Raw genomic sequence first — 22358 nt, forward strand, 5'->3', positions numbered from 1 at the left:
TCAGAGCCGTCTGTACTTCCTGAGAAGACTGAGGTCCTTTAACATCTGCTGTATGATGCTGAGGATGTTCTACGAGTCTATGGTGGCCAGTGCTATCATGTTTGCTGTTCTGTGCTGGGGCAGCAGGCTGAGGGTAGCAGACACCAACAGAATCAACAAACTCATTCGTAAGGCCAGTGATGTTGTGGGGGTGGAACTGGACTCTCTGACGGTGGTGTCTGAAAAGAGGCTGCTGTCCAAGTTGCATGCGATCTTGGACAATGTCTCCCATCCACTCCATAATGTATTGGTTAGGCACAGGAGTACATTCAGCCAGAGACTCATTTCACCGAGATGCACCACTGAGCGTCATAGGAAGTCATTCCTGCCTGTGGCCATCAAACTTTACAACTCCTCCCTCGGAGTGTCAGACACCCTGAGCCAATAGGCTGGTCCTGGACTTATCTCCACTTGGAATAATTTACTTATTATTATTTAATTATTTATGGTTTTATATTGCTATATTTCTACACTATTCTTGGTTGGTGCGACTGTAACAAAACCCAATTTCCCTTGGGATCAATAAATCATCTATCTATCTTACTTTCATGTTCCATCTTTTCTTTCTAAATGACTTTTTAGTTGCCTCCTGTTGGTTTTTAAATGCCTCCCAATCCTCTAAAAACTTCCCATTAGTTTTTTCTCTACTATATGCCCTCTCTTTGGCTTTTATGTTGGCTTTGACTTCACTTGTTAGCCACCGTCGTGTCATCTTGCCTTTAAAATACTTCTTCCTCTTTAGGATGTATATATCCCAAACTGCTTCCTAAAATTGCAGCCTTTGCTGCTCTGCTGCCATTACTACCAGTTCTTTCCCAATCAATTCTGGCCAACTGCTCTCTCATGCCTCTGTAATCCTTACTCCACTGTAATACTGATACATCTGATTTTAGCTTCTCCTTCTCACATTTCAGGGTGAATTTGATCAAATTATGATCACTTTCCCCTAAGGGTCCTTTTGCCTTAAAATCTCTAATCAATTCCAGTTCATTGAACACTCAATCCAAAATAGCTGATCCCTTGTGGGCTCAACCACAAGCTGCTGTAAAAAGCCATCTCATCGGCATTCTAGAAATTCACCCTCTTGGGATTCGGCACCAACCTGATTTTCCCAAATTTACATGCATATTGAAATCTCCCATGACTTTGTAACATTGCCCTTTTGGCATGCGTTTTCCCTTCAGAGCATGGAGGGATACAGGGAGATGGCAGGAGACTGGGGCTGAGAGGCAAAATGGATCAGTCATGATATAATGGCAGAGAAAGGCAAATAGAATGTTGGCATTCGTTTTGAGAGGACTATGATATAAAAGCAAAGACATAATGCTGAGATTTTATAAGGCATTGGCTTGACTGCAATTGGAGTATCGTGAGCACTTCTGTGCCCTTTATCTAAGAATGGATGTGGTGCCTTTGGAAAGCGTTCAGAAAAAGTTCGTGAGAATGATCCCAGGAATGAAAGGGTTAATGTACCAGGCGTGTTTAATGGCATTAGGCCTGTTCTCACTGGAGTTTAGAAGAATGAAAGGGGATCTCATTCAAACCCTCTGAATATTGAAGGGCCTGAGTGGACATGCAGACAATGTTTCACTTAGTGAGAAAGTCTAGGACCAGAGGTCAAGGCTTCAGAACCAAAGGACGTTTCTTAAGAACATAGATGAAGAGGAATTCCTTTAACCAGAGGGTGGTGAATCTGTGGAATTCATTGCCACAGGCGTATGTTGAGGCCAGCTCATTGGGTATATTTAAAACAGAGATTAGTTCTTGATTAGTCAGGGCTGCAAAGGTTATGGGGAAAAGGCAGGAGAGTGGGGTTGAGAGGGTTAACAAATTAACCATGATCAAATGGCATAACAGACTTGTTGGGATGAATGGCCTAATTCTACTCCTATGGTTTTTTGCTATAGGTGGAGATGAAAATAAATTGGCACAGGTTGATACAATGTCCCAAAGAATGGCCATAACATTTCATTCAAGTGGTAAGGTGAGGCTACAGTGTTATCAGGAATAAACTCAAGTTACTCTCAGCACTGCTTAAAGGTGCTATATAAATATAAATTGCTACCAATGCAGCCTCCGCTGTTATCATTGGGATGGTGACCCACAGAGTCAATGTCTATTATTTCTAACCTTTTAAAATATTTCCACTTAATATTCATTCAGTTTCACAGAGAATATTGTGCATTTAGTTTGTATGTATAACTCACATAGGACTGGAGAAAATGAAAACAATTAAAATATTATATCCCAAACTGCAAACACATGTAATCTGGTTTAATCTTTCTGTTTGGTGTGTGCATAAATAATTTTGTCTTTTATATTAATCTCTGGAACATAGCCACAGAGAGAATGCCATAAAAGGGATACTGTCTATTTAATATTTAATCACTTTCTTATGATACTTGCATTACATTTCTGTGATGAATTATATATTCAAGAGACTGTCTTCAGAAACATTTGATTTTGCTGTGATTTCTTCAAAATGAACAGCTATGCTGGTCCCCAGCTATGGAGGAGTTGAGTGTATATGCAAAAGAACTCTTGTTTAGAACGAATAATCCAGCAAACTATCTATACAGGATGCAGCTTGAATTAATTAATACTGATAACAAAGTTTTTTTTGTCGTGTAATTAAGGTGTTTCTCCGTCACATGAGGTTGATTATTTCTATGGGTATTGAACATATCAAGGCAAAATTGGTGGCAGTAAACTGAATAATCTTGGAACACTGCCATTTGCACCAATTTTGTAATGGCTTTCAACAGACTTCTCTGTGAATCTCTCTGGAAAACCTTCCACTTACATGGAATCCGCCCCTGCAAATCTCAAAAGTCAGAGTCTTTCTACAGCAGGTTTCCCGTGGAAAATCTTCTGAGTCTTCCAGGCAAAAAGAATCTCAATTCAAGATTTACAGTCAGAGGACAAAGGGAAGAGTCAGAGGTTGTGGAATGTGTGATATCTGACAGGAACAGTAAATGAGGAAAAGAGATGAGCAAGGATGAGTGAGATCTATTTAACCTCTCTAAAGCGGAAGGAATCGGTGGATATCTCCAACTCCAGTCTTCAAAACTCTAAAGCTGACACCTCATTAAAATTTGCCATATGCTTCAGCCAAAATAAAAACATTGCCAGTCAGAACAGAATCTCTGCCAGTGACTTTTGAGAGGATTCAGGGGGCCTTATGCATTCTTCCTCATTGGGAATTGTTCCAGCAGGCTCCTGCTGGATGTGGCCTTACCTGGTCTTCCTCCCAGGTTTTTCTGCTTTGCTTGCTCTGCCAGAGTGGTTGAGTGGAGTCTCAACAACAACCTTACACTCAATGACAGTAAGATCAAAGAATTGATTGTTGACCAAGAAGGGGAAGTCAAGGGAACACGCACCAGTCCTCATTGAGGGATCAGAAGTGGAAAGGGTTCTTCAAGTCCTGGGTCTGAAAATCTATCATAGGCCTAACATATTGATGCAAACAAGAAGGAGGCATGCCAATGGATAAATTTCAAAAGGAGTTTGAGGTTTGAAATGTCATGAAAGACTAACGATTTTTACAGATGTACTGTGGAGGGCATTCTGACCAGTTGCATATTCGACTGGTATGGAGGGGAACTGCACAGGATTGGAAAAAGCTGCAGAGGGTTGCAATCTCAGCCAGCTTCATCATGGACACTAGTCTCCCCAGCTTTGAGGACATGCTCTTTGAGGAGGTAGTGACGATGTTTTGGGCTGAAACCCTTCATCAGGAGGGTTCACCTGATGAAGGGTTTCGGCCCAAAACGTCGTCACTACCTCCTCCCATAGATGCTGTCTGGCCTGCTGAGTTCGGCCAGCATTTTGAGTTTTTATTTTAGCAACAGCTTCTTTCCCTCTGCCATTTGATTTCTAAATGGACAACGAACCAAACCGTGAACACTATTTCACTATTCTTGCTCACTCTTTGCACTACTCATTTAATTTAATTTTTTGTATACCGTATTTCTTATTGCAATTTATGGTGTTTTTATGTAGCAAAACAACAAAGTTTCTGCTGAATTTTTGAAGTCATTCTCTCCAAGCTCTTGCAGGAACATACTCTGAAGACTTTGCCTACTCCAAGTAAATCTGGAAGCTACCAACTGGTGTGCTACCGGAACGAACTAATGAAGAAATTAATCAGCGACTAATATGCACATTATCATGATTAGCGACAGAGGGACAGGAAGTGATGGGACTGTTAATGAATGAGGTACTGAAGGTATGATTACTGCACTTGGGCAAGGACTTCACAGAGACTCTCAGTGTATAGATATGGGTAGTCTCCTCTTCTTCCATAGAACCTAAAACAGTACAGAACTGTACAGGCCCTTCAGCCCACAATGTTGTGCCAACCCTTTAACATATGATAAGGAGGAATCTAATTGGAGAGGTCAGTGCTGCATGGAAGAAAGGGAAGGGGGAGGGAAACTAGAGGGAGGTATGTCAGGTGGGAAGAAGAGGAGCAATGAGAGGAGAACCAGAATGGAAAAAGGAAAAAGAGAGAAGGGAGAGGAGGAGAAATTACCAGAAGTTAGAACTTCCTTCTTCTTCAGCCCCTTACCTCTTCCACCTACATATCACCACCCAGCTTCTTACTTCATCTACCCTCTCCCACATACACACACCTTCCCCTCACCTGGTCTCACCTATTACCAGCTTGCTTGTACTCCTTCCCGCCCACCTTTCCTTTCAAGTCTTGATAAAGGTTTGACTATTTCTCCATTCCATAGATGCTGTTTGACCTGCTGAGTTCCTCCAGCAATTTGTGTGCGTTAAGGAGGTCCTGTTGGTCTTGTTTGCAAGTTACAGGAATGGTGATTGAAGTTGAGAGTGTCTTAGTATCAAGTGTGCAAATCTGAATCTCAGGTCTATGATCCAGGCTACCACCTGGTGGAGGTGGTCAAGTAAAGGCCACCAGGAGCAGCAAGGTTTTCGCACACGTACCTGAAGCCAGTTTTCCCACTCACATTCCTTGAGACTTCTCAGCTATTCCCTGCTTCAGCTTCTCCAAGGCAAGCATTCCATTCATAGCAGAAACCACATCCTGTGTGAGCAGACTGCAGCAAATCCAGGCCATAGTGCAATAAATAATACAGCAGAAATTGTGCCCAAATATGTTCTGTATGCCAGTGAATATCACAGAACCAGGAGTGAAATTGTGAGCTTTGTGCTTCACAGGCTGAGCCACCCATCTCAATAAAGTAATCAAATGATGTACATCAAGTGACATATGCCAATTAAATATCAAGGCATGATTTCAATTTCTGCTTTTGTACCCTTTTAAACAAAGAGGGGACAATGTTGTGTTGGCCACTAATGTCAAGTGGCCGTGCATGACATGCCATCAGTTGTTTCGCTTCCCTGACACCAGCTGTCATTCATAAAGCATAGACACAGATCCTATTCCAACCAAGATTCCCATCTAAGCCAGTCGCATCTGCCCACATCTGGCCCCTAACCCTCTAAAGCGGGGTTCCAACCTTTGGACCAATACCATTAAGCAAGGGGTCCATGGGAACCTCTGCTCCTAACCTTTCCTGTCAATGTACCTCTCCAAGTGTTACATTGTTACACTACCTGTCTCAACCACTTCCTCTGACAATTCAGTTCATATATTGACCACTCTCTGGATGAAAAAAAACTGCCCCTCATGTTCTTATTAAATCTCTCCTCTCTCACCCAAAACCTGCACCCTCTAGCTCTTGATTCTCCAACACTGGGAAAACAGACTGCGTGCATTCCCCCATCTATGTTCTTCATGATTTCAAACACCACTATAAGATCGCCCAGCTCAACATCCCTCCACAGTTTAGACTCCCAACTCTTGGCAACATCTTTGTAATCTCTTCTGCACTCTTTCCAGCTTAACAGTGTCTTTCCTATGGCAGGCCGTCTACAACAAGTCAATGGAACCAAATCTTGAAAGGTGAGTGCTATCAATGACCAATCACAGCATATCTGTTGAAGGCCAGTTTCCTTACCAAAGGCTTCACTGTAAACAGTTACTGGTTGTGAATATGTTCCTCAGATACTCAACTCTTGCAAGTTGGCCTGTGTTTTGTGAATGCATGGTACCATGCTGCAGCACCATCCTCCCACATAACGGTTCAGAATAATTACGTTTCAGGGTTGATTAGGAGTTAGCCCTTCCGATTAAAATTGACTGCATTTTAACTTGAATAGGTTTTAATGAGACTGCTTCAAAGTTATTTGTGAACATGGTGATGTAGTTTCACACTGAATCATCTTGGGCCCACATTGTATCTCGAGAAAGTATTTGTAGATATGTCACCCTGCTTTGGTTGGTGCCAGTCTATTTAACCCAAGGGTAAATTAATGGCAATTCATTTGAACATAAGACATAGGAGTAGGATTAGGCCTTTCTGCTTTGTCATTCCACCATGGCTGATTTATTATCCCTCTTAACCCCACTTTCCTGTCTTTGTCCCGTAACCTTTGATGTCCTGATTAATCAAAAAACTATGAACCACTGCTTTAAATATACCTAATGACTAGGCCTGCACAATGAATTCCACAGATTCATTACTCTATAGCTAAAGGTATTCCTCCTCATCTCTGTTCTAAAGGGACATATCTCTTTTCTGAGACTGTGCCCTCTGGTCTTAGGATCCCCCACTAGAGGAAACATTCTCTCCAAATCCACTCTAACTAGGCCTTTTCACATTGTCAACCTTGTCTGTATCCCTACAGAAATCAGAGCATTGATTTTAAGAATTTTGGAGACTTGAGATAAAGTGAGAGCATATTGGAAGTACTCAGCATGACAGGCAGCATTTGTGGAGAGATAAACATTTCAGACATTAGATCTAGGCCATCATATGAAAGCTGAAACATTGCCTCAGATTCTGTCACCACAGATGCTGCCCAACCTGCTGAGTACTTGCAGCATTCTCTGTGTTTATCTCTGACAACTTTACAATTGGATAAAATATTTCCAAAATAAAGGTATCACCTGAATATGTCTTTATTTAAAATAACTTTATAAATTCCTCAAATATTTTTATGCTTTCCAACAGATGGTAAAAGTAGACAAACTGACAAGAACTTTATGTTTTAATTCCATCTCAAGAACCAAAGTCCATCATTTTTATTTAGTGCTGTATTCCTGTTTTCTGCATATTCTTCATGACTGAGTACTGGGGCCGGCACTCTGGCTGCACATTTCTGGCCAAGTTTTCATAATACAAATGCTTCAGGCTGTTGTGGAACAAGAAGGCGGGTCACTTCGAGACTCTGGAAAGAACATTCAGAGTAGTGGTCAGTGAAATCCTGCAGAGGTTTGTGAATGCACAGACTTGCCACCCCTCCATCAATACTTCCAGCTTCCTTGGGACAGCAGCCAAAATAAGCAGACTCCTCCCACCCTGGTCATTCTGTCTTCTCCCCTCACCCATTGGGCAGATGATGCTAAAGCTTGACAAGACCATAGACCATGAGACATAGGAGCAGGCTTAGGCCATTCAGCCCATCGAGTCTACTCCACAAAAACCATTCTACCAAGTAGATTCTTACTTAGGTGCTCTAGTCAAACCTTCAGCAGCATTCATATAGTAAGAGTTTCAAGTGCTCAACTGCTCATGTTAAGGGAGTGCAGAGGTAAAGCAGTCAGGCTAACAGAAGTAGGCTTTGAGTGATATGGCAAGGAAACAGGTCTTTCAGCCCATTGAATACACAGCAACCTCTTGAGTATGTCTAGTTAGCACTAATAATTGTTCTACTCAACACCTCCAGTTCACGGCAAACTGAGCTATTTCAGAGAATCCAAGAACTATAACAGAGGAATCCCTCCAGCAAATTGAGTCAATGAGAAATTTAACTTTGGATCTCAGCAGTGTTCAGATGAGATATGTGTATTCCAAGTGTACCTGGACCCAGAGAAATAAAAGAGGGGCTCTCTAATCCATTTCACCAGAAATCTGTAAAACAAAGTTGCTTAGAACAAAGGCACACGAGTGAATCTGCAGATGCTGGAAATAAATAAATACACAAAATGCTGGCAGAACTCAGCAGGCCAGACAGCAACTATGGGAGGAGGTAGTGACAACGTTTCGGGCCGAAACCCTTCATCAGGAGTGAAGTAACATGGGATGGTGGAGAGGGGATAAGAAGTGGGGGGAGGGATGAAGTAGAGAGCTAGGAAGTGATAGGCTGAAGGGAAATGGGCCAGGTGGAAAGTGGAGAATTATGGGAAATAAAAGAAAAAGAAAGGTAGGGCTGGGGGAAGATTATAGTGAGGGGGGAAGAAAGAGAGAGAAAGAGAACCAGACTAAAATAATAGATAGGGATAGGGTTAAGTGGGGGGGGCAGGGCAGGGGTATCAACGGAGGTCTGAACATGGGATGGTGGCACAGAGCTCTGTTGATACCCCTGCCTCCCCTTACCCCCATCCCTATCTATTATTTTAGTCTGGTTCTCTTTCTCTCTCTTGTCCCCCCTCACTATAATCTCCCCCAGCCCTACCTTTCTTTCTCCTTTATTTCCCATAATTCTCCACCTTCACCCTAGCCCATTTCCCTCCAGCCTATCACTTCCTAGCTCTCTACTTCATCCCTCCCCCCACTTCTTATCTCCTCTCCACCATCCCATATTACTTCACTCCTGATGGAGGGTTTCAGCCCGAAACGTTGTCACTACCTCCTCCCATAGATACTGTCTGGCATGCTGAGTTCTGCCAGCATTGTGTGTTTTTATTTTGCTTAGGACAATGGGTGTCATGATCCATAAACCCAGTTCTATCCAAACTCAATGCATCATTATTCTATTAAGGTCCATTCTATTACTGTAAAACACCTGAATCAGATCAGAGATGTAAAAGAAAATCTATTACATTCCTTCTAACTATCTTTGCTGGACATTCACCTTACTTTTTGCTTGGCTCTTTCAAATATTTCATCATAACTGAGTTAATATCAACGCTTTCAGACTTCTCTTCAACCCCTTTATTTCCCATGGCATCCAAACCTTCCTTTTCAACTGTTGTGGCAGATGACTTTTCACCTCTTGATCTCTGAACTCCTGGACAGTTTTTGATGCTATCCACACTTTTATACGATATAGTTGACCCAGAGGAAGAAGAGGTGTCTGACAAGTAGCCGAGGGACTCTCTCTCTCCTCTTGAGGTACATGGCCTGACCACCATAGTCTTTGATAATGAGGCTGAACCAGGAGCATCTTTGGAAAGCAAGCTGTCAAAACTAGTGGCAAGAGGTCCCGAGTTTGCCGAGGTGTTCTGTGTGGTTCTGGCTAAGCTGGTTGTGCTTTGGGATCTTCGAATTGCAGGAAGGATATCGTTGTCACTGTTGTCCTTTTGCCGCTCATAGCTAAGGCTTGGCAGCTTCCAGCCGGAATCCTCCCTTCCATCATCCACATTGGGAAGGCTACTGAACCGCTTGCTTTTGAAGACCATGGGTTTGCCACTGAGTAGCACATCAATATCTTTTTCAAGCGATAAATCAAACCACTTGTGTTGAGACTTTAGCCTAGGAGGGAATGCCCCATCTATTTCACCCACGGAAACACTTGGCTTTTGACCTAAGGCATTGTAAGATTCAGCTAACATTTCACAAGAGCCGTATCTGTTTCTTTTGGCTGTAGCAGTAGAGTCAGGAGATTCAGTGGTGGTCGGCAGAGACCAAAGGCTGGATGATCGGATGAAGCCAGCCCCTCCACTGTCCTTGAGAGATGAAGGGCTCGGGGTCTCCAATCTCAGCAAAGAGTCGTCATTATCATCTCCAACAGTTGGGCGCTTTCTAAGTGAGGAAATCCCCGTGGTCTGGTAGATGGGCAACAGGGAACTGTCCTCCATTTGAAAGCTGAGCTGGTCTCTTTCAGTGGCACGTTTTCGTCTTAGCTCATCGAGAAACTCAGATAGAGCAACTGAGGAGCTTGGAGACTTCTCCTCTGCTGAAGGAGGTCTTCTTCCAGACAGACGTGTGGGTCGGTTAACCTCAAGCTGGTCGGGACTCTTTGCAAATTCTCGGTTTCTGATGCTGGGTGTACTCTTGGAAGAGCTGGGTCTGTTGATACCTTGATCCATTTCACCTCTGACTGACCTGGGGATGGCAAGATTGGACAGATAATATTAATGGGAGGGTGTCAAACATCATGCAAAAGAACTGCTTCTTGTTTAAATGAAAGTAAAGCCCAAGCGAAAAATGTCAAATTAACCATCACTTGACTTGAATATAAATGCTTATGAGAGTTAGTCATGACAACGACGTCTCACTCAAATTCAGCAAAACCAAACAGCTGGCCTCAGGCTTCAGGTGGGTGGTAGTGCACATGGTGTCATACCCACATGGCTGAGGTTGAGAGGGTTGACAGCATCAAGTTCTTAGCTGTGAATATCACCTAGGTCCTGGAAAGCTTCCTGGTCTTAGAAAGCTCACCAATGCCACTATGTCCTCAGGAGGCTAAAGAAATTTGGTATGTCCCATCGACTCTTACCAATTTTTATTGGTGCACCATAAAAACATTCTGTCTGGATGCAACTGCTCCTCACATGATCTCAAGAAACTACAGCTCAGCACACCACGGAAACCAGCCTCCTCTGTCTGTACTTCTCACTCCTTCAGTAAAGCATCCAACATAATAAAAGACCCCACCTTCTTTTCTCCCCCTCCCATCAGATAGAAGATACAAAACCCAGAAAGCATGTACCACCAGACTCATAGACTGCTTCCAAATGAACGTTATCAGATTCTTGAACAGACCTCTTGTACGATAATGTGGACATTTGGCCTCACAATCTACCTCGTTATGTTTTTGCACCTCATTGTTTACCTGCACTGACTGCACTTTCTCAGTAGCTGTTACACTTAATTCTGCACTGTTATTGTTTTACCTTGTTCTAGCTCAGCGCATTGTGTAATGATCTGATCTGTATAAACGGTATGCAGGACAAGCTGTTCACTGTAAATGTGACAATAAAAATAATAAACTCAATAACAATAAACCACAGATTTTCATACCTGGGGTCTGACACTGGATATTTGATTGGTGATGCCATTCGTCACATCCAAGTTTTAACCAGGTCAATCTTTCCAGTAATGTACTTGGCATCCCTAATATAACCAACAAGTGATCTTGTCCACATAATTGGTAACACATTCTGCAAGTAAGGGCAACAACTCATTCTGATTCTTCCTATTGAAACTTGCTTCCTTGCTGATTTCAAGTACGAAAATTTGCAGTTAATATCCATCCCAAAAGAAATGCTAACTTTGAAAAGCTTGTAAATGTACCAAAAGAAGTCAGTAGTTGTTCATTATTAATCTTTGTAAGTGAGAAAAGACTCATATCGATATAATACATCACACTGCCTTCTCAGGACTTTCAAAATATCTAACTTCAATTTGTTGGTTTGACATTGAGGCACTGTTAACATATAGTATTGTAGATAGTTTGGGCATGACAAGTTCTCATAAACACAAGAGATTCTGAAGATGTTGGAAATCTTGAGCAACAAACAAAAAATGTTGAAGTAACTCAGCAAATCAGGCGGCATCTATGGAGGGAATAAACAGTCAATGTTTTGGGCCAAGACCCTTTATCAGGACTGGAGAGGAAGGGGGCAGAAGCCAGAATGAGAAGGTGGAAGGTGAGGAAGGAGCACAAGCTGGGACATGACAGGTGAAACCAGGTGAGAAGGAAGGCAGGTTGGTGGCGAATGGGATGATATAAGAAGCTGGAAGAGGACAGGCGAAGCTAGGTGAGGGGGACTGTAGGTTGGTGGGGAATGTAGGACAATGTAGGTGACAGGTGAAGGGGAAGGTAGGTTGGTGGGGAACAGGATGATGTAGGAAGCTGTGAGGGGGCAGGTGAAGCCAGGTGAGGGGAAATGTAGATTGGTGGGAGGGGACAGATGAAGGGGGAGGTAAGTTGGGTAGGAAATGGGATGAAGTGAGAAGTTGGGAGGGATAGGAGGAAGAGATAAAAGGTTTGAAAAAGGAGGATTCTAATAGGAGAGGACAGTGGTTCATGGAAGAAAGAGATGCAGGAGGGGGAACCAGCAGAGGTGATGGGCAGTGAGGAGAAGAGAAAGGGTAACCAGAATGGGGAATGGAAAAAGAGAAGGGGGGGGGCATAAGAATCACCAGAGGTTACAGAAACTGATGTTCATGCCATCATGTTGGAGGCCACCCAGACAGAATATTGAGGTGTTTCTCCTCCAACCTGAGAGTGGGCTTATCACAGCAGTAGAAGAGGCCATGGGCTAGTACGTTGGAATAGGAATGAGAAGTCAATTTGAAATAGAAATCCTTTCTTTGGGACTGGATAGAGCAAAGCTCCCACAAACATCAAAGACAATATAATGTATTTGAGTGACGTTGTGTGAAGAATTAATAATGGTTGAGGCACTGGGAATAACCTTCTTGGTCTTCATGGAAGAGTGTTGTTGGGTCTGCTGCATCTAGGAAAGCAAGAAGATGGAGCATGGGTTTTGATGTCTCACTGTGAAGTAGTGCCTTGGACTATGTAGGAATTCCACTAGGCCTGCAATGTGCTGGCAACTCAGTTTTGCTCAGGTCTCTCAATCACCACAGGAGAAAGAAATGAAAATACATACCAGCCTGCAGTATCCCTGGGTAACTGGTGCATAGAGTACAGGAAGAAAGTACTGAGCCATAGAGTCATACGCCATAGAAACAGATTCACTGATTCTGCACTGACCACCAAGTGACCACCAATATTTATCTCAGTTTATTCTCTCTATGCTCTAATCACCACACAACCCATACACAGCAGAGGAAATTTACAATAGCCAACTGACCTTCCAACCTGCTCATCTTTGGGACGCAAGAGGAAAGTGAAACTCAGTCAGCAGGAAAAGGTGAAAATAAAGAGCCTATGTTTTGGGCTAAGACCCTTCACCGTGACTGGACCTCAGCCTGAAATGTCAGCTCTTTATTCTGCCTGACCTGCTGAATTCCTCCAGCATTTTGTATGTTCTTGAATTACTTGTACTGATTCAGATTCAGTTACACTTATCTATCAACATACAGTGAAATGAGTTGTTTGCGTTAACAACCAACACAATCTATGATATGCTGGCATCGCCACACATTCAGTGCCAACATAGCATACCCTCAATGTTTGGTAGAACACAAAGCACATCAAAACAGAACATAACAACCAACTAAACAAAAAAAAACAAGCCTCCTTCCTCGCTCTCACCCACACACATGGACAGCCCTTCAACTCCAGGACAGAGCTCCAGGGTTCCAGTCTACAGACTGCTCAACTTCTGATCAACCCCCAGCCTCGATCCCTGGCATCGACCTCTGGACTAGCCAACAACAGGACCCAAACTCCATGCTCGAACTCTGAGTATGCTGATTAATCAGCCTTCATGCCTCCTGCCATCCACTGAATTGGGATAGCGCACAGCTGTCTTCCACCCCATTTCCAGATTGCTAGTTCCTCAAGCACAGAGAAAAGGTTTGGACTCTGGATGTCTTTTGCCCCATTTCCAGACCACTGGTCCCTTGAGCATGGAAAGGAGGTCTGGACTCCCAATGTCTTCCACTGTAATAGCATTACACTAAGCACTATGGTATCATGCTGCCCCCATCACTGGCCTTTCAAGTGCATGAGGAGGTCTCGACTGCGGATGTTGTTGGTCACCTATTCACATTGCTGGCTTTGAAACACAGCAGAGGCCTGACCTCCAAGTCCTCCACATCCTGACCCCAAACACCAATATAACCCCCATCCCATATCACTGTCTCTAAACCCTAGCCTGATCCATAATTCCCCTCTTTGACCCCAAAACCATAGGGCTTACTCTGCACCGCATCGCCAAATAAATAAATATCTTTCCAAGTACAAGTTAATGGAGGAGTAGGGAATGTGGCCATTGAAACCTGAGTCATCAGTGTAATCAATCTGTATAACTCATTCTGGGGAATGCAGTTATCTTACAGTCAGACCCAGATGACTAACATGACTGAGATGGAATATATCAAATGAAATTCAATTTCTCTCTCATAAAGGTTCCAGGATCTGGCTTATCCCATGTTCTGTTGCAAGGCAAGTTTGTACTGTTATTAGTGTTTTTATATCCACCCGCAGATGGAATAAACTAATTTCAATATTGTGCTCTCCAATAGTTCTCAAACTGGTCTTAGGTAAGCCACATATTCTGTCTGGCATAACAAGTCTTTGGAGATCACAAGAGATTCTGCAGTTGCTGGAAATCCAGAGCAACATTCACAAAATTCTGGAGGAACTCAGTAGGTCAGGCAGCACCTATGGAGGGGAATAAGTAGCCAGCATTTTGGGCCAAGGCCCTTCATCAGGTCTTGGGGAGGCAAAGGAGTACAAGAACCCGAATCACCGGCATAAGTCATGAAATTTGTTGTTATGTTGCAGCAGTACTTTGCAATAAATAACAATAAAAACTGTGAATTACAGTAAGAAGTGTATATGTATTACAAAAAGTTAAATTAAATAAGAAGGCATGTCTTGGATGATGGCTGGTGATAGGAGAAGATTTGCAGAGCAGCAAAGATCACAGAGAGGGAGCAGTAAGAGAGGGACTTACTGAACTCCTGTCAAAGAGAAGATTCTTCAGGATAGGCTCAAAGAGACTTCACAGTGGAGCAGCAGGTCATATAAACACTGCAGAATATTTCAAGGGTGATTGACTCTAATATTCCTGCACAGGTGTTGAGAGTTCTGGGAGGCTCTGCTTTATAGATTCATAGCACAGAAACAAGCCCTTTGGCCTATCTAGTACATGCTGAATTGCTATTTTGCCCAGTCTCATCGACCCGCACCTCCGTGCCACAGCAGCATAGCAGTTAGTGGGATGCTATTACAGTTCAGGGCGTTGGAGCTCGGAGCTCAGTGTTCAAATCCAGAAGAAGTCCTTCCCATATGTTTCTAGGTCTCCTCTGGGTGCTTTAGTTTCCTCACATATTTCAAAGGCATACTCGTTGGTAGACCAATTTACCATTGGTCATGGTAAATTGTCCTATGATTAGGCTAGACTGGATTGATGGGCAGTGTGGCTCTAAATAAGTAAATAAAATACCCCTCCTGTACAAATACTTAAGCAATCAGATGAAATTGAACCAACATCCAGTACTTCCTCTGGCAGCTAATTCCACACTCTCACCACCCTCTGAGTGAAGAAGTTTCCTCTTAAACATTTCGCCTTTCATCCTTAACCCATGACCTCTAGTTGCAGTCCCATCCAACCTCAGTGGAAAACACCTGCTTGCATTTACCCTTTCTATACCCATCATATTTTTATATCTCTATCAAATCTCACCTATGCTGCAGGGAATCAAGTCATAATTTATTCACCCTTTCCCTATACAGTTCATGATGGACACATGGACACTCTCACTGGTACTAGTGAGTTCATGTGCTTAGGAAATAAACATGTTGCTATCGTTCTGTAGTCAAGTTACATCAATCTCATGGTGCCCTTGTACCTAAAGCACCTCTGCTTTGGGTCCCTCATTTTCTATGGTATTTTAAAACACTTACCAGATTTGCACATTAATTAGATGACTCAGTTTCTTGCAAAAGATTAGCCCATGGCTTCCTTTGTAATCATGTGATCATTGTTAACCGGTAGAACAGTACAGGAGAGGATCACGTCCTTCAGGCCATAGAGTTTTCACTGAACACGATGCTGATTTAATTAACTCTCTTCTGCCTGTACATGATGATCTCTCTCCATTCCCTACATATTCATGCATCTATCAGTCTCTTAAACCTCACTATCATAACCTACCCCAGGCAGCTCGTTCCAGACACTTACTGCACCCTTTGCAAAACATCTCCTTTAAACTTTTCCCCTCTCACCCTAAATGCATCTCTCTAGTATCTGGCATTTCTACCTGGCCTCCCATTAGCTTCTAATCCTTCAGAGAAAACAACCCAAGCTTGTGCAATCTCTCCTATCTGCTCTTTCAGGCAGTGAACCTGGTGAACCTCTCCTGCGCCTTTTCCAAAACGCTTCCTTGATGGGGCAATCAGGTTTACATACAATATTCAACACACAGAACTCTTCTGCCCATCAAGAGAACTATTTAAACGGGTAGAAAATTCTGATTAAAATTTATCATGCCTTACTTTTTTCTCTGCTTCCTTGACCCCCTTATTTATTTTTTTGGCCTGAACTTCAATTCAAGTGATTTTTTTCAGCTCCTTTTTTAAAAGTCTTAAATCATTAAGGGACACATGTTAAGGAGCTACCCTCTTGGACTTATTTAATATGATCCCAGATGTTGCCATAATGTCATCCATTCTCACTCACAGCACATTACCATATATATTATATTTGAGTCACAGGATGCTGGTGGAAATTTAACCCTGTGGAATGCAAGGTCCTTGTCTAATAAGATTCAATCCAATGTGAAGACCTGGATGAAGGTAATGATTAAGAAGAAGGTTGAGGGTTGGAGGTGATCTGAGAACATTAGCATATCTTGGAAATTTTGGAAGGGATGGAACCTGTTTAGATAAATATCTGATATAGAATAAGTCAGTCTGAAGAATCGTACGATACCGAGTTAATAGAAGTGACTTGTTCAGAGGTAGTACTCTTGACTCTGGGTTGGCTTGTTGCGCTTCCATGCTCACTTCGGATATTGACAACATTTCAATGCAGGACTGTGGTGATTCCTCACATTCCCAATGAACAGAGGTCTCAAGTAACCACTGAGGTTCCATTGATCTAAGAGGAGCACCAGAGATCCCTCAGCTGAAAGCACCTGAAAAGATTATCTGACCTCGTTCGTATTGGCAGGCTGGCAAAGCTGCTGCCTCATACTTCAGATCTAACCTACCATGGTGTACGTGTGTGGAACTTGCACATTTTCCCTGTTGCTGCCCCGGATACCCATCATGTTCCTGTTTCCTCCCACATCCCACATTTGCTAGGTTAGCTGGTACCTCTAAACTGCCCCAAGAGTGTATGCAAGGAATATAAACTGGAGAGGAGCTAACAGTGTAAAAATGAGTGGTTGATGATCAGAACAGACTTGATGGGCTGAAGGGACTTTCTCCATGCTACATCTCCCTATGACTCTACATTAATGACTGTGAGACCTTGCTAATGTCAAACACTGGGTCACACTGGAATTTCAGGTGAATGTAAAATATCTCATGGTGCTCTTTGAAGAATAAGGAAGTTCTCCTGAGCATCTGGGCCAATATTTATTCCTCAGTCTACATTTCTTATTCAAATTTATTGCCTTTCAACCACATACATGTATACAACTAAATTAAATATTGCTTGCCTGGGACCAGTACATGTAATCACACAAAGCATATATATAGTTACAATCCAGCACATGCAGTCCCAAAATCATATTAACACAAGTCCTTGAGCGGCATGGCCTGAAGATTGACAGGTTGACATAAAGTGCGTGGTGGATAAGGCACATCTATTTCTAAAGTAGAAGTCTGAATATCTGTGCATTGCTGTTGGAGGGAAAACCAGATTTCACATTTATCTAAACCATAACATAAATTACATTATAAAAGTACTTCCCTACTACAAAGGGCATTGAGCCATGTGGTCATGAAAGGTGTGTCACCCAAGTCTTGTGTTCTTTGTGTTAAATCCATGGAGCTTTGCTTTATTCCCCACCATCTCACCTTTAAAATAAATCTTATTAAGTGATTGCCCAAAAGTATTTTGTTGGCTGTGAAATAATTTGATTAGGACACTATTACTGATGGGGGGGGGGGGGGGGTTACTATCTATGTTAAGGTGCATATACCTTGTAATTATAACAATGGTCCATTTTTACAGTAATTCACTCACTGGACCCTTCATATAAACACAAGGGATTCTGCAAATCCCGAGTAACACACACTAGTTGCTGGAGGAGCTCAGCAGGCCAGGCAGCATCTATGAAGGGGAATAAAGAGTTGATATTTTGGGCTGAGACCTTCCATCAGGATGGGAAAGGAAGGGTGGAGAAACCAGATTGGGGAGGAGGAAGAAATAGAAGCAGGTGAAGCCAAGTGAGGGAGAAGGTAGGTGGTGGGGAAAGGGAGAGGAACTGAGAAGATGGGAGGTGATAGGTGGAAAAGGTAAATGGCTGAAGAAGGAGGAATCTGTTAGAAGAGGGGAGTGGACCATAGAAGTGAGGGAAGGAAGAGGGGCTCCAGAAGAAGATAATAGGCAGGTGAGGAGAGCCAGAATGGGAAATGGAAAAAGAGGAAAGGGAAAGGGGGGAGGAAATTAAAGAAATCAATGTAAATGCTGACAGGTTATGCTATGCTGATGGAATATGAGGTGTTGCTCCTCCAGCCTGAGAGAGGCTTCATCATGGCAGTAATGGAGACTATGGACCAATGTGTCGGAATGGGAAATAGTTGGCCATCAGGAAATCCTGCTTGTTGCAGATGGAGCAAAGGTTCTAAGTATTGTGCTTTCCTTCACCCTTCTCCTGACCAAGACCTAATGATTTAAGAAAAAAACTGCAGACAACATCATTTTTTTTTAAGACATTGCTTGCAATCTGAATGGCTTGACTTCCTCTGGGTCCCTTTGCAGAGTAGACAGGATATGTAAGATTGCAATGACAGCAACATCATAATTAAATGGACCTCATTGAGCTCTGGAAGAAGCAAGTCAGCAATAAACAAAATGCAAGTGAGAGCTGATGCAGTTGGAAGATTCCTTGTCCAGGTTCATTACAATGTGAACATTATTGAAGGATCCTGTTACTGCCCCAAACTGGGCTGTCAGCTTCTTACTGAGGGTAATTGCTTTGAATAAGGATGGAGGTGAAAGTCAGTAAACCCTTGAATATGCGGACCAGTAATGAAGTTACTTATCATTTATCTGTCTGTCCTTTCCCCTTCTACCATTCAGAATAAGGTAGAGCATAAAACAGACCATTGACACCATGCCAAGCATCACCTGCACTGATCTGACCTTATGCTCCCATACTCCCAATAACCCCCTCCCGCTCCTTATTCCACCACTCCCTGACACAAACAGCAACATACACTCTGTGGCCACTTAACTAGGTACACTTGTATGCCTGCTTGTTAATGTAAATATCTAATCAGCCAATCACTTGAGAACAACTCAATGCATAAAAACATGTAGATATGGTCAAGAGGTTCAGTTGTTGTTCAGACCAAATATCAGAATGGGGAAGAAATGTGATCTAAGTGACTTTGACTGTGTAATTATTGTTGGTGCTAGACAGGATGGGTTGAGTATTTTAGAAACTACTGACCTCCTGGGATTTTCATGCACAAGTAACTCCAGAGTTTGCATGAACATGGTGTGAAAAACAAAAAAAACATCCAGTGAGTGGTAGTTCTGCAGGTGAAAACACTTTGTTAACGAGAGAGAGGTCAGAGGAGAATGGCCAGAATGGATCAAGCTGACAGGAAGGTGACTGTAACTCAAGTAAGCTCAGTTATAACAGTGGTGTGCAGAACAGCATCTCTGAATGAACAACACATCAAACCTTGAAGTGGATGGGCTATAGCAGAAGACCACAATGGATTCCACTTTAGTACCTAATAAAGTGGCCGCTGAGTGTACAGTGGAGTGGCTAATTAATCCACTGACTTGCACAACTTTGGGATGTGGGAGGAAACCAGAGCACCCAGAGGAAACCAACAGCATCACTATGAGAACATGCAAACCCCACAGAAACAATGCAGCAGGTTGGAATTGAACCTGGTTACTGGAGCTGAAAGATTGCAGCTCTCCTGGTGCACCAGTGTGCAGTTAGATGTGTTTTACCCATTCGGTCACTTTTGCCATTGTGCCCACTTTTCCAGGTGGCCAGAATGACCCAGGGAGCAACTAGCAAGTGAACATCTTCTAGACTGCATCCAATGTTGGTGTGTCCTTTATCAAAACTACACAGTTTTTTTTCGGATCTCTCAATCAGAGGAGACGGACCCAGGACCCACCTGTAGCTGTGTAAGCTGATGCTATCTACTGGTGATCCTCGAGACAGACTCCCAGCCACACTTGCCCCTGAGGTGGGCGAACGACCCGTAGATGACCCCAACCATGATCTTGTCCCGCCATCAGACATAAGGGACCCCACAGTGGACCGGTTGTCACTTGAAAGAGAGAAGATTTCACATTGTATAAAACAGTGATAATAAATCTGTGAACACAGATGGATTCTGCAGATGCTGGAAATCTAGAGCAATTCACATAAAATGCTGGAGGAGCTCAGCTGGTCAGGCAGTATCTATGGAAATGAATAAACATTTGAGGCCCTTCATCAGGACTGGGAAGGAAGGGGGTAGAAACTAGAATACGTCTGTGTCTCTGCTGTTTTCTAGCTCTTCGACTATCAGATTCCTGCTTTTTCCACCTATCACCTCCCAGCTTCTTACTTCATCCACCCTCCCTGCTCACCTGGTTTCACCTATCACCTGCCAGCTTGCACTCCTTACTCCCCTACCCCACTAATAAACCTGCTTCTGTTTCTGATTCTGAGAACAGTCTACACCTATTTCCCATCGGGGAGGCTGTAACTCAACAATAATACCAGACAAAATTCTACACAGTAATTCTTCAGCAGCAGAACAAATTAGTTTTTATTTCTGCAAGTTTGGATGAGTTGGGTAAGACCTAATAAAGTGCTAGGAATATTATTAACAAAAATGCAAGCTGTAATATGAATTATAAAGAACGGCATATAATTCTGCCTCTGGCTTTCAGGCACTAATTAAGCATTATATGTAGATTCCTCTCCATAGATGCTGCCTGACTTCCTGAGTTCCTCCAACATTTTGTGTGTGTTGCTCTAGATTTCCAGCATCTGGAGAATCTCTTGTGTCCATTACATTTCATGGTTGTTGGAGGCTCCTTAGTCATTTCAACTCTCCATTTCCAAATGTTTGAAAAATATCCAGAATCTGTTCCTACCCCTGTTTTGGATAAAGCTTTTGACATCTTAATACTCCCCCTGTAATAAACATCTAACTTGTAGGTCACAGCATTTCAAACATAAATCCAAGTACTTCATAAATATAATAAGGTTTTTGCCTCCATCAGCTCTTCTCAATTTCTCCCACCATTTGAATCAAACAGTCTATGTGATTGAAAGCCATTGAAAGGAGCCTCAAATGACAATAGTTCAATCTAAGTGTATCAAATTCTTATTAGTTCAAGGTAAATTGGATAGCAAGGTGTTATACTCAGTGACCACTTTATTAATTACAAGATGTACATAATAAAGTGGCCACTGAGTGTGTGATCGTGATCTTCTGCTGCTGTAGCCCATCTTCTTCAAGGTTTGATGTGTTGTGCATTCAGAGATGCTCTTCTGCACACCACTGTTGTAACATGTGATTTGAGTTACTGTCACCTTCCAGTCACCTTGAACCAGCCTGGCCATTCTCCTCTGACCTCTCATTAACAAGGCATTTTCACCCATAGAACCGCTGCTCACTGGGTGTTTCTTGTTTCTTGCATCATTCTCTGCAAACTTCAGAAACTGTAGTGTGGGAAAATCCCAGGAGATCAGCAGTTTATGAGTACTTAGAAACTGCTGATCTCCTGGGATTTTCTCAGGAGTATCTCTTGAGTTACTCTGGTACCAACATTCATGCCAACTGGGACAAGCCCTCTTTGTGTTATAACCATCAGGGAAAGGTAGAGGACCCACACTCAACATTTTAGGAACAACTTCTTCCTCTCTGTCACTGGATTTCTGAATGGTCTATGAACCATGTACACTATCTCATTTTTCTCCTTCGACACTATTTATTTAATTTTGTAACTTATAGTGATTTTTGTCTCTCGCAGGTACTGCTGCACTAAACAACAAATATTACAGTGTATGTTGGTAATAGAGATCAGATTGGAAGGGAGATAAAGAATTTCAGTGGCAACAAACTAAAAGCTTAGGGTTACTCTGTGTAGGTCTCCGCATCATCTTAGATTCATAGCACAAAGGAGAACCTCTGATCTCAGTGCAGCCTAAAAAAAAGACACAATCTTGTCAACCTAAATCCCAGTTCCTTGTTCTGTAGAAAATATCACATCAAGTGCTCATCCATTGTTAATGTTTGCATTACAAATAAACACCTCATCCTGCACCTTAGAAAGCATCATCACATATCTCTCAATTCATGAATCTAAATATTCTTTGAGACTGGATTGTTGAAACAGAACTGCTTCATCTTGTCAGTGAATCTCAGCTGAGCAAAAGGCAGAAACAGATGAAAATTATCATTGGATTATCATTGAATGTGCACTTGAAGTCATATTACCTACAGACCAAGAGCTGGAGACTCAGATTAGGCTGGCAAGATGAAAATCATTTTGT

General features: G+C 42.6%; 1 protein-coding gene across 1 annotated transcript in view; it reads right to left on the minus strand.

Moving 5' to 3' along the window:
* Positions 1-7042: 7042 nt before the first annotated feature.
* LOC132403977 (unconventional myosin-XVIIIb-like) overlaps positions 7043-22358 on the minus strand; it is a gene marked incomplete at its 5' end in the record, with an annotated part of 415128 nt that continues 399812 nt past the window's right edge. Inside the window, 3 exons of the mRNA XM_059987873.1 lie at positions 7043-7302; positions 8934-10121; positions 19981-20136. Of these exons, the coding sequence (XP_059843856.1) occupies positions 7290-7302; positions 8934-10121; positions 19981-20136 (1357 nt within the window). The remainder of the gene's footprint in view (positions 7303-8933; positions 10122-19980; positions 20137-22358) is intronic.

Source organism: Hypanus sabinus, chromosome 13, assembly GCF_030144855.1.
Source record: "Hypanus sabinus isolate sHypSab1 chromosome 13, sHypSab1.hap1, whole genome shotgun sequence".
Taxonomy (NCBI): domain Eukaryota; kingdom Metazoa; phylum Chordata; class Chondrichthyes; order Myliobatiformes; family Dasyatidae; genus Hypanus; species Hypanus sabinus.